The 12,355-nt window shown below is 45.7% G+C and overlaps 1 protein-coding gene across 9 annotated transcripts in view; it reads left to right on the top strand.

The window, feature by feature from the left end:
• The window catches only part of Sv (paired box protein shaven), a 120,181-nt gene that overhangs the window by 98,378 nt on the left and 9,448 nt on the right, over positions 1-12,355 (top strand). For all 9 annotated transcript variants that reach the window (XM_071771574.1, XM_071771585.1, XM_071771564.1 and 6 more), the window contains one exon: positions 9,427-9,683. In XM_071771574.1, the coding sequence (XP_071627675.1) occupies positions 9,427-9,683 (257 nt within the window). The remainder of the gene's footprint in view (positions 1-9,426; positions 9,684-12,355) is intronic.

The following is a 12,355-nucleotide window of genomic DNA, read 5'->3' as shown; positions in this document are numbered from 1 at the left end:
TGCATTTTAAAAGAGAAGGATGTGTGTGAACAAGATCTAAGCGATCTCGCAGATTCCCGAATCCCGCACGATCGATCACATTTTCAGTCGTAGCTTTAATTCGACGTAATGACCAGCGCAACGACAACAGTTGGCAGGAAATCTGTCGCGTCGAATCTCGCCGGAATTGTATCAATCTGTCATCGCTCTCTCGCGCCGGTGCGCGGCAGCGTCGTTCTGTTTCTATCGCGCGACTCAATCTCCCGTCGAGGCGCAACCGGCTCCGCTTCGCTCTCCATTACTTCCATATCATTTCGCACCCCCGGAATCTCCCGAGGTGGCGGCGCAGGAGCGGCCCGGGCCATATGGCTGGTTGCTCTCCTGGAGGACACAGAAAGACACAGAGGGACAGCCAATGGGATGGCTGTTACTTTCATGCCACTTTCGCCTTTCCGGCCGGCATCACCGGTATATCTCCCTGTTCATCTTTCGGTTATTAAATTACATCCCCATAAATAATGCTCTGCCTCCCCCGACGAGCTTATTTACCATTCCACGCAGCACCGCGGGAGGACTCTTCTCCTCCAGGAAGCCGTCAAATCGTCGCATTTGTCATCTCAACTTGAATTCATTTACCGAAGGAATTGGTTCGCTATTTCGCATTCTTGGCGGACGCTAATTTCTCGATAAATATCACATTGGCGTTCGGGGACATTTTATTTCAACAATATGAAAAAATGCTTGATGACACTGCAATCCAAGACCGTCATTTTATCTAAAACGAATGTTGCACAGAGCAAAATATTCAATGCCACCTTATTTTTCGATTACTTGCCTCAAAAAATATAATAGAATGATTTTGAATACCGATCGAGACTGTTTCAGAGATAAGTTAAAAATCAAAGATTTTTCTCTCTTGGAAGGGATAGGATGTCGGTGTTTAAATGAATAGCGACACACACATGGCCGTAGGGAGAACAATATGGTGCACCATGGTCGTGGACTTCGTTAAAGCAGCCATATTTGCGGTGCGCGGGAGCGAAAGGGAAGGAGGCCCTCCTACATTATCCGGCACAGCAGCACCCTCGGGGGTGGGCGGAGGATCCGGGGGATGGTGCCTCCACGTTGGAAACGCCGGCAGTGGCGGCGGCGCGTATCCATAACCGTCCTTTGTCTGGATAACGCAATTATTACCGCGTTTCATCATACCCTCCGGCCGAAATTAGCCCCAAATGAAGTTACAATTACGGGTTCTCCGTATCCCCTGCCAGCGAATGGAGGGAACCGCTATGAGACTTTGAGGTTGTACCTCGATGAGAATGGCGACAATGACGACGACAATGATAAGGATGACGACATCGACGACGGCAAGGACGACAACGAGGAGGACGTCGACGAGGAGGACGACGGTGGTAGCAACGGCGTCGACGGCGGTGACGGCGATGCACGAAATTCAGGTTGCCGTGGAAACGTCAGAGGACAGACGGAACAGCAATGAAACCGGATGGTCGCCTACTCTGCCAGCCCATAATGCTTCGTCCCTTTTGTTCCTGGTCGAGAGCTGGAATAGCGAAGTTGCTCGAGAGCATTGTACCGCCGAAACTGCTCGACCGGACAGAAGCCAAGGCTTCGGGAACATCCCGTCGATCACATTGGATCTACATAATTCGCAATAGTGCGAATTTCACGATTCAACTTCATAACGGAAAAATGCGATTGCCATTTAGCGGGCGATGACTTGGGAAAACGGGCGTTTAATATCCACTCGGTCATTGAATTGACTGGTAAGTTAATGAACCGTCGAAACTCCGCTATTAATTGCTCATCACCGATGAGTAATAATCACAGGGAAGTTCAATCACGTATTATCGTGCCATAATCGATCTAGTGAACGATCGTAAAACGAAATTGCAGTGTCACTTCCCACGACCTATGCCACGATCTCGCATTACTCGCGTGTGTGATTAATATATGATACGTAGAGATTGATAATTATTTATCTTGCTTAACTTTATCTTATACAGATACGTCAATTACGTCATCGTGTTTAGGATTAAACAGCGCGATGCTGGAAAACGAGGGACAGCTTCGAATATATGAATAACATTCCTGATCACCGCGCGCATAATAGTGAATACAGACTATCCTCTTGACTTCCCATGGCCGTCTCGAGGGGGGAACCAAGTGTCGGTACAGGAACGATATATTATAAATCGCGTGTTACATTGTGCTTAGAGGATCGGTGACTGTTGACTCGCCAGTATCATTGTTGGGAGCGTAGCTTTTGTCGTCGGGATGCACGGCATCGCAAACAAACACACAAACATACATTTTCCGTACGTATACGCGCGCATGCACGGATACACGCAAATTATTATGTCGTTGAACGCCGGCACAGCCGCAGTTAATATAGTTGTGTACACGGAACCGGCAGCTGCCGTTTGACAATGCGCACCCTGCGCGTCCCCAGATATAATAATATACTCATCCTGAACGCGCGAGCAAGGGAGGGACACTTCATCAAAATGAGACGCGCCACCGAAGAGTAGCACGAAATGGCGCACTACGGTATACCGTTTCAATCCATACTTGACGTTTTAAAAGTGGAATCATTATAAACTACATAATATATGATATATGTGTAATAGAATAAGAGAATAAAAACGAAGGATAAATATTATAAATCTATCGTTTGAAGATGCAACATTGTCTCGCGTAACTTCCAAAGTTGCCTAAATCCTTATTCCTAAATATGTCATTCGTAATGAAAAAGAATTAATTCGAAAGAGATTAAGCTAAATTGAAAAGTATTTTTAAGAAAAAGCAATGTATTTCGAAGATATAATCTCGTACAGTACAAACGAATAGAAGCGCGAACTCCGACATCGCGGGAGTTGCTTTTGTTTAAGAATCACACCTTGCTGCATTGCATGGAAGCGCCAGGTAGCTCCCGTTCAGAGTACATTATAGCCTCCTCTCTCCCTCTCTCTCTCTCTCTCTCTCTTCCTCTCAAGAGTGAGGGAGAAGTGACGGAATATCAGGATACACCTTTTCCAGCCATTGTGCGGCTCTGAAGGGCGTACAATAGCCGTGGAGCGAACCCCGTATTGTGTCTACAGTTCGGCGGAACAGTTCTGCGACTCTGGCTGCTGCTTCTGGCTCCATCTTACTCCCTCTCGCTGCTCTCGGGTGCTCACCACCCCCCGATCCTTCTCTCGACTTCGAGTTAACGAGAGAGAGGAGTTCCGTTCTGGTACTATTCGTGAGCCATGGACGGAGCATCTGCCCCGGGACCGCTAAATCCTCCGAAAGCCCCTTGAAATCTCCCGCAATCCGCCGTGGCATATAATGGGTCGTAATAACTTAAGCTCCACATTAACACCGCAAGAACGCAAGGCACCTTAATACGCATTTAACATCATCCTATCATCGAATCATTTTGCCAACAGAATTATTCTGTCATCAAACGCGCCGGGACAAATTGAATATCGTTTTATTATCCGGACATCGGGAGCACGAACAATGGTAGCGATGCAAATTAGACTTCATGAAAAATTAAAACAACGATGGAAATTTCGGGTCAAGCTTCTAAATTCGTATTTTCTACGTCGGCGCGGAACCACGGTAAACGACATGTAAAAACAGATACTTTGGTGAAATGTAGCAACATCTGCTCGTAAGAATAGCGTGCCATAACTGTTATCTGAGTTCTGCGAGTTTAACGTGAGTAGATTTCTTCATAAAATTTGAATTAAAGATGTGAAAAAAGAATTTAGTATTATGTATTTTACATTAAATATATACAAAAAATAAAAGTTTTTTAAATTGTTATAAAATTTATAAAATAAATTTTAGCTTTATACCATTTCATATAATCGATACAATCGATACGCGAAGATTTAAGTCGATGAGAAATGAACCGTGTTCTGTCTCCCCCTCCCCCTCTCTCTCTTTCTCTTGTTGTGTGAGTAAAACATTCTTTCCTTCGTGGTCAATACAAGATCCACCAGCACTTTGAGCGATCAATAACAGCCGACGCCTAACGAGCGGCACGATAATTGACAATTACAGATCGTTTGCGCTCGCATCGCAATCCGGAAATCCCTCGCGATATTCACTAGCGTGTATACGTATCCGCTAACGAGCGATTTGAGCTCATTGACAACCATCGATCGCCTCTTTTCGCCCACGCTATGATCAAGATCCACGCCCGTTGGCAATCCAGAATACTTCTCCTTCGTCGTTAGATCATTGATCTTTAGTAACATCAGAAGAAACCTATCCTCGTAACGTAACTAGCTGAATAATGTCTCGAAAGGATTAAGCTACGGCGACCGCGCGGACGGCCGTGCTCGAGATCCGAAGAAATTAATCTCGATCCGTGAGAGGTGAATTTAAATCCGCCCAGTCACCAACCCCCGACACAGAAGGAAACGTCGGAGGTTGGAGAACGCGCCGCCACGATGGTGGTGGTAGCGGCAACGGTGGCGGGAGAACCTAGGCGGCCCCAGCGCCGGCGAAATGTGATAAAGTTGGCGTAGAGGTAATTTGAGTATAAAGTTTTATTCGCAATAATTTAGCCGCGCGGCCGCGAGTACGGGACGATCGGGGGCAGGATCGGGTAAGTAGGGAGAAGGGTGCTCTCTCCATCCTAGAGGAAAGCGTGCGGGAGTGCGGGTCATATATTTGATGGGATACTTGGCATAAAGTCGTGCATAAAAGTAATGCCGACATTAAAGTTTGTGGTTCCAGAGCTGTGGCACGAACCCGAACTCATCTCCTGCTTTCTCGGAACGTCGCTCGTGGTAGCTGCCTACGATTTTCCTAGCCGTGACGGAATCGCGGGGGCGGTGGGGCGCAAACTTCTATCATCGGAGGCGGCCTATGTAATGATACTCGTACACGTTCGGACGCGTCTATTATATTCCTATAGTTACTATCGGTTTGTTAAAAATAAATTCCGGCCAATAAAGAGACGTTCAATGTCGTTGTCGACTACGCATTCGAGACGTTAAGTCGCCAGGCACGCTCGAATAACTTGGATGATTTACACTATCTCTATATTGCTTCGTTATTCGAAAAATACATACGCATTTTTTATCACTTACAAAAACGCGGAATAAATAGTGAACACTAACGTTGCATATTGAAGCGGAACTATAACTTTTCTTTTTGTGTAATTTTTCATTGTGTTTTCTTTTTAGCGTTTTAAGCAATATAATTCCAGAATAATAAGTAAACAATTCGTTCCATCCTTCTTGTTCTTAAATTTTTAAGTACACGCAGTCCTGATTGTAAGATTTAAGCGATATGCGGCTGCGACATCCACATACTTAAAACGAACGGCAAGGAAGCTTGACTTTGGAGTGGGAGATGGCACTTCAGGGTAGGTAGCGGAGCAGTTTAGTTCAGGAGTGGCCGTTGGGGAACGATCTGACGGCGCCAGGGGAGGCATAGCTTCTTCCCACGTGGCATCCCTGACACGCTCTACCCTCATAATTCTACCAAGCCTTCCTCCGAGGCGCCACCTCCGGTTTCTCTTAAGCATCGTAACCGTGAGAGCGAAGGAGAACGTCGTTTCGTATCATTCACGGGAAATCCCTTTTCTCGTGCCTATCGTATCAAGAATCGAGGGACTTTCTTCTCCCTACTCTCGAACGCGAACGAAAGCCGTCACATGATTTTCCGGCAACAGACTTACACAATTCCCAATGGCGAACTCGCAAATTCGTGCCGAAATGCGAGCGAGCTGACTAACTTTACGATGCACAACTATTAAACGCGATTTCAGCTAAGATTCAGCAGCGGAAACAACTGTAATGGATGTTCTCGATTGTTAAAAAAACATGGACTTCAATGATTAGTACGCGACGTTATAAAAAGCCAATCGTGATTATTTATATATTGTAATACGCACTAAATGACATTTTCTTTCTTGTAACGTTAGTGGTACTGTTCGCAATTTATCAGCTTTAAGCATGAAAGCTTAATTATATAGATGGAAAGCAAGTTGTAAAATCTGTGTTGGAAACCGTCGAGCTCGCATCGTTTCGCGCCGCAGATCGCAACAAGAATCGCCACGGGGAAAAGCACAGAAGAAAAGGTGCACTCAATGATTAGATGAAGGACCGGAAAGGTAGGGGAAAGAGAGGGTAAGAGAGAAAGAGACAAAGAAAAGGGAAAGAGGAGAACAAGAACGGAGAATCGAGCACGAAGGGAGAAACATTGTACCGTCAGGAAAATGTTGGGGTTACATCGTACGAACTTCGTTCTCATCCATTCGTTTCTCTATTTTCTTCTGTCCATACAAGTCTCTCTCTCGCTCTCTCTCTCTCTTTATTTTCTCCTTCTATATCTCAGATAACTCTTATTGTTAGTGGTACTCCTTATCATCAATACAATCCTATTCTTTCAAAAATGATAATTTCTTGAAAGATCAATGTTCCGCATTATGAACAAAATCTTCACAATCACTCTCATCTCAGAAAAATCTCAAAAATGCATTTTCTTAACTCGCGGTCTACGTGTAAGTATTTCGAACATAACATCATGATCGCGAAAATAATAACGCAACATCGCGATTTACTTGCGCAAAATCGCGCAACTACTCGATTAGTCTTTGGCGAATTGCCCCATCCCTTGCCAGTGGCATATAGAAAATTACCAAGCCGCTGCTGATATTTAGCAATGCATCGATAACGAGCGTGCTCGCAAAGGATTACGTTAATTAGAGTGCCGAAGCCCGGGCGTGCAATGAATTTTAACGCGAAAGCTCTCGCTCATTCGGCCACATTCGCCGAACGAAGCGCACCGTGTCGCAACGGTTCGCACCATCTGTATTACGATATAATCTGCACCTGTTATAGCAAAAGGACTACCTCTCCTCGGACGCCGCGCGCCGTTGCATTTATTAGATCGTCGATTACGTTCATTATGCCGCGCGAGTGAAGTCGTTACGTGCTGTTTCGCGGAAGCCACGCGTCTGATTTTCATCATTCACGAAATACCTCTCGCGTTTCACTGTGGAAAAAATAACGCATCGTTGATTATATAGCGAGCAAACACGGCAACGTTTTTATCATGGTATGCCATAATATTCTCCGGTAAAAATATTTTTCTTCTACTTCTAAATATTTTCTTAAATATTATTTATTATTTTATTTGTGTTCAATAGACATTTTCGAAATTTCAGTAAAAATTCGAAAATCGCATTTAATTAATAGTTAACATGTATAAGGGAGTGCTCCGATATAAAGCAATGACGAGAGTAATATCAGATTAATTAGCTTATCATTATCGAAAAACATGATAGCGATTAGCTATATTGCAGGTGTGAAATTTCCATGTGTAGAGAGCGACGTGCGATAACTCGTTGGTTTAGGATCGCTGGTACCCCGGCCACCCTAGAGTCTAACCTTGATAAGGATCGCTGCTAATTGTTGCGAATTGGTGAAGGTGGCGAACGAACGAGGGAGGTTGGGCAACAGGTGTCATCTGATTGATCGCCGTTGCTCGCACCCCCACGATTACCTAGCCCACAAACACATCCACGGCAGAAACGAAGGACTTAATGTCGATCCATTACGTACTGGCCCATCCCGGCGAGGAATCGTTGACCTGACGCGCTCCAAAGTGCATTACGAGGTGAAAAAGGATGACCATTGAAAAAGAGTGGAATATCCGCTACGTTTTACGACCAAACGTAATATGTGTAGCACACGTTGCGTACTATCCCTGCGAATTACTCCACGAAAAAGTTTACATTTTCAGTAATCTTTTTAGTATTCTCGTTAATAGAAGGAAGCGAGCTGATTGTATCACGGTCATTGCTGAGAAATCCAAAGTGCAAATCTATTGAAAATTTAAACGCCACTACCGACAATTTATTCAAGAAATACTACAATTCCAAGTTCATATTCCATGTATTTATCTGCCGCATAAAAATCTCCGAGTTGCGAGCCTCTTGGAAAACAGTCTCACCGATTCGTCCTCACCGGGCTGCGCGGCGTTCCGGCGAGGACGTTGCCGGCCTGTGCATCCTACGGGAGCAAAAAGTCGACCCGTGGAGGCGTTAAATCATCCAAGGCCGAAAGGGCGTACCGGGCGCGACCGGTCATTGGCGCCGTAAAACGCGCAACTTGGTTCGCGCGAGACATTTCGCACTTTTGCGGCGAGTCGCATGCGCGAGATTAACAGTGCTCCGCCGTGAATATTCGACGGGATAATTGATACCGACGTCGGCAGAGTTGCTGACCATTGAAACCGCACGCGCAATATATCACGGATAATAAGCAGCCAGTGTATACGCCCCGCGTACTCGACGGAAGTGGAGGAAAGGGAGAGTCGAGATGGTCACTTCGTTACATTTGCGGCGGCGACTCTCCCTCGATACGATTATGATACGATTATGATACAATGCGGCCAAGTTTCGCAAAGTCACGTCGCTGGTCGCTATCCGAAGGTAACGGCCGACGGCCCCGACGCGACGTCAGGCAACAATAATGAAACGATTCGCGTCTCCTCGTATGCGTGTGCAACGACGAGCATATTCGTATAAGTGTGTACGCTCGCGGTAGGTAGGTCTAGGTTATACATTGGAGTCGAGAAGAATGATCGTACGCGAAGTGACCCGCGTAATCGTAATTAATCATCGTGTAACCCGTGACTCGCGGATCGGCATCGTATAGGGCGGTTATCGGTGGTAAAGTCAAGCGGACATAGCCTCGCGCTCTAAGCGGCGATGTCGGGATTTATGATCGGCTGTGATGGAATTGGAATGAACAATCGTTACTTTCGTCGTGGCAGCTCGTTGCTCGTTCTGCTCTTCCGCATCGAGCGTAACAGGCACTTGTCAAAGAAGCGAAGAGAGATCACTTTTTGGAAGAAATATTTCTGCAGGTACCTTTGCTAAATTGAAAAATAAGATGTAACATACGCGTTTGATTTATCGCGTTACATCCCCTCAAATTTTTACTTATTTCACAATCCACGCAATCCAAATTAGTGATCGTGTAATTCGCGACCGATAGTTCAATATCTTGATCTCCGTTTATCACCGCGGCGCTCAAAAGTCAAACCGCCGCGCTCAACAGGAAGATCTTGTCTCATAACAATGCCAAGCTTCATCATCAATCTCGAACGCGAATCGCTCCGCGCCCGATGGACTTTGAATTAACAATCGGTACTTTGTGCCACTCCATTGTTACATTATGAAGTCACTGTATATTAATAGATACGCAGCGCGCGTAGCGTAGATGCGTCTACGCTTCGACTTTGCCGAAAGCGTTTTCAATGAGATTCAGATCAGCTAACGCTGTCGCGATTTATTACCAGCCGGCGTCATTTATTCGGATTTTTAATTCGAGAAAGAGAAAAAGCGAAAGAGAAGACGACGTCTCTTGGTGAAATGGCGGTTTCGCTATACGATGCCTGACCTATTGTTCGCAGGATCGTGAGGAACAAGGCGGCGGAGAAGGCGAAGCACGCGCATCAGCAACAGCAGGCGCAGCAGCAGCAAGGTCAACAGCAAGGTCAGCCGGGATCGGGCGGTTCCGTGTCGGTGATAGCACATGCACCTGCGACGGTGGCAGGTCATCCCGCTGCCACCGCTCCCAACGCCTACAGCATCAGTGGCATCCTGGGCATCCCGGCGCATCATCAGGATCCCAATGGCAACAGCATCAAGAGAAAACGCAGCGTTGACGGTGAGTCACTCTCCTCGTTCGTGTCGCTGACCTTGCTTCTTCGTTCGCATCTTCTCGAACCTACTACGCTCTGTCATCGTGTAACATTATTCAATACTGAATCCAATGCTTATTATCGGCCACGAGATCGCTTTAGTTGAGATATCGAATTGCAACTGAACTTGCAGAACTCTCGAAGCGAAACAGCATGATGCGAAAGCATGCGTCATGAAGAGGAAGAAGTGTTATTAATATCGCAGATATGTAAATTAAATAATAGCGAATTTTCAGATAACAATACTTGAGATTGAGTAATGTTCGTATAAATATGGATCGTATAAGGCAGTAATTTGTCACTTGTAAAAATTAGGGATGCGATATAATTTAAATATGATGTCATTTATATTGTCGTTATGTCCCGAAGATACACTAAGTCGATTTAGCTCGCGAAGAGCACAGATAATGGGAAAGTTAACAATTTCGCAAAGACGTTAGTGCTACGGCATTGCGAGCACCGTCAGTGCTCATTTGTATGTCCTTATAGTCTCATTTTTGAAAATTCAAATTTTCACCTTATTCAGTCACACTAAGACTCGTGAATTATATTTCATTCATTTGCATTGCCCACTCAAATGGACATGTAAAGACAGAGATTAGGTATAGTTTAATTAATGAATCTTGTTATAAGTGACTCTTTTACTCACTTATAATGACATCACGTATAAATAATTTTTTATAAATAACATTGAGCGATGATTGGAATAAAAACGATAATTAAAAAATAGAATATGCGACGATATTGTTTGCACATGGATACCCGATGTAGAAATTTGTCTATTGGGACATATGTTTTGAGCTCACGCATTTTCTAGTCGTACGCGCTCGTTTGCGAATGATCGAGTCACTTGGAGCACTTATTGCCCCGAGCGAACCAAGATTAGCCACACACACAGCAAGGTTATCAGTCAAACGTCACCGAGCACGTGTTGCGATTCATTCTGCTGTCATTGCGTGAATAACGCAGACCGAAATATTCATGACACGTGCCGCATACACGTGACCGACGACGGCGCTTTGGCTTCGCAAGCGGTTTTCTGTGCCGATCGCGTTGCAAGAGTCTCTCGCGGAGTAATTTGCCATTTATTTTGCGAGCTGTGAAATAATTTCGCGTCCTCCAAGATGTTAGCGCGAAAAAATTCTCTAATCCATCTGCCCGTGTCATCGGGAACTAAATTAATTCGATTATGATGATTCCGCGAAACAGGCGTTTTTTTTTTCTATTCTGTGGTATATACACGAGCAAGCCACAGCGTTACGCGATACAATACAGCGGGGAAAACCGCGCGCGTGAGCTCGATCAAAATTCCGCGAGCGCGCGTTTCGCGGCGAGATATATCGATTCGTACGCGGGAACGCGCGGCGCGCAGTGTGCCGATAGGTACATGGGTAATTCAATATAATCGGATTATGAGAGCGGCGATACGCGGCCGCAAAAGTGGTCGCGTCCGCGGTGAGAGCACTCAATGTTTTGCGAGCGTGCGCTCGCGCCGAGAGGGTAGGTATACGTATTAGATTATAAACTTCACAGAGAGACAGAGACCACAGACGGCTTCCTCTCTATCTCGGCCCCGGCGACACATTAGCTTCCCTATCCTCCAGGGAGATCATCAGCGTGTATCAACGTACGTACGTATGTATGTACGCGTACCTCCTAACCGCCTGGAATTTCAACGACCGAGCACGGTGATCGTTCCGAGAGCATTCCTCCGGCTTCGGTGCCGTGCCGTCAAAACGTAAAAATCGACCGATCGTCGCGTTAACCTAGCCGCAAGTACTCTAATTTAATGAAATGCTCTGACCAGAGAGACTCACGGGAAAAACTATGTTACGGAGCGCGATCGATTCTGTTTTAACTTTCCAGCGGTGGAAACGCTGTTATTTTGCAGCGGCTAGATCGGATTTGACTCGAATCTTACCTCTTGCCATGCTTCAGTTAATTTTAACAATATAAACGCTATATGTTAAAGGTCAAAGGTACGCGTCGAAGGAATCTTTATAAAGTATCGAGTTTGCCGAACGAATGCCGATGTTCCCACAATTTGAGACTCGTCGATCGAGAAAAATCGAAGCGGTCCCAGCGCGCCATTATTTATGTCTTATGTCTTCGACGAACGAGCCAAGACATACCCAAAGATCCCGGAGCTTATTACGAATTTACGAACAACCTCTCGAGGGAAGCATTGCAATCTATCGGGGCTGTTTGTTGTCGCGTTACATCTGCGCGCTTCTGACCCCATGCAGAATCCCAGAACCCGGCGTGTCCCACCCTATATATCCCCTGGACGTATAGGGGATACACCGCGAGGCCAGATTCGCCCCAAAGTCCATTATTACCCGTGTATTGTATTGCTTAACATTGACTCAATTGCTTTCGAATAACGCGAGCGAGAGAACGTTCGCCCGTTCGCCCGCTCGCTCGTGCAAGCGCGTGCTTTGCCCTCTTGAGCATCAATCGAGTTATTCGATTTACTGCTCTTTTTCGGGGGACGCGCTGACCTTCCTTCCGCGCGACATAATTCATTCGTTGTCAAATCAGTCGAAGACCAGCTACGATTTCGACTTCTCAAAGTCTACAAATTTTATTTCATATAAAAGTACGCTTCGTTGAATGAAACTTGATTAACTTTTCGATA

Source organism: Temnothorax longispinosus, chromosome 1 (genome assembly GCF_030848805.1).
Source record: "Temnothorax longispinosus isolate EJ_2023e chromosome 1, Tlon_JGU_v1, whole genome shotgun sequence".
Taxonomy (NCBI): Eukaryota; Metazoa; Arthropoda; class Insecta; order Hymenoptera; family Formicidae; genus Temnothorax; species Temnothorax longispinosus.
Note: the sequence above shows the minus strand (reverse complement) of the source record. Positions and strands in the feature narration are given on the sequence as shown.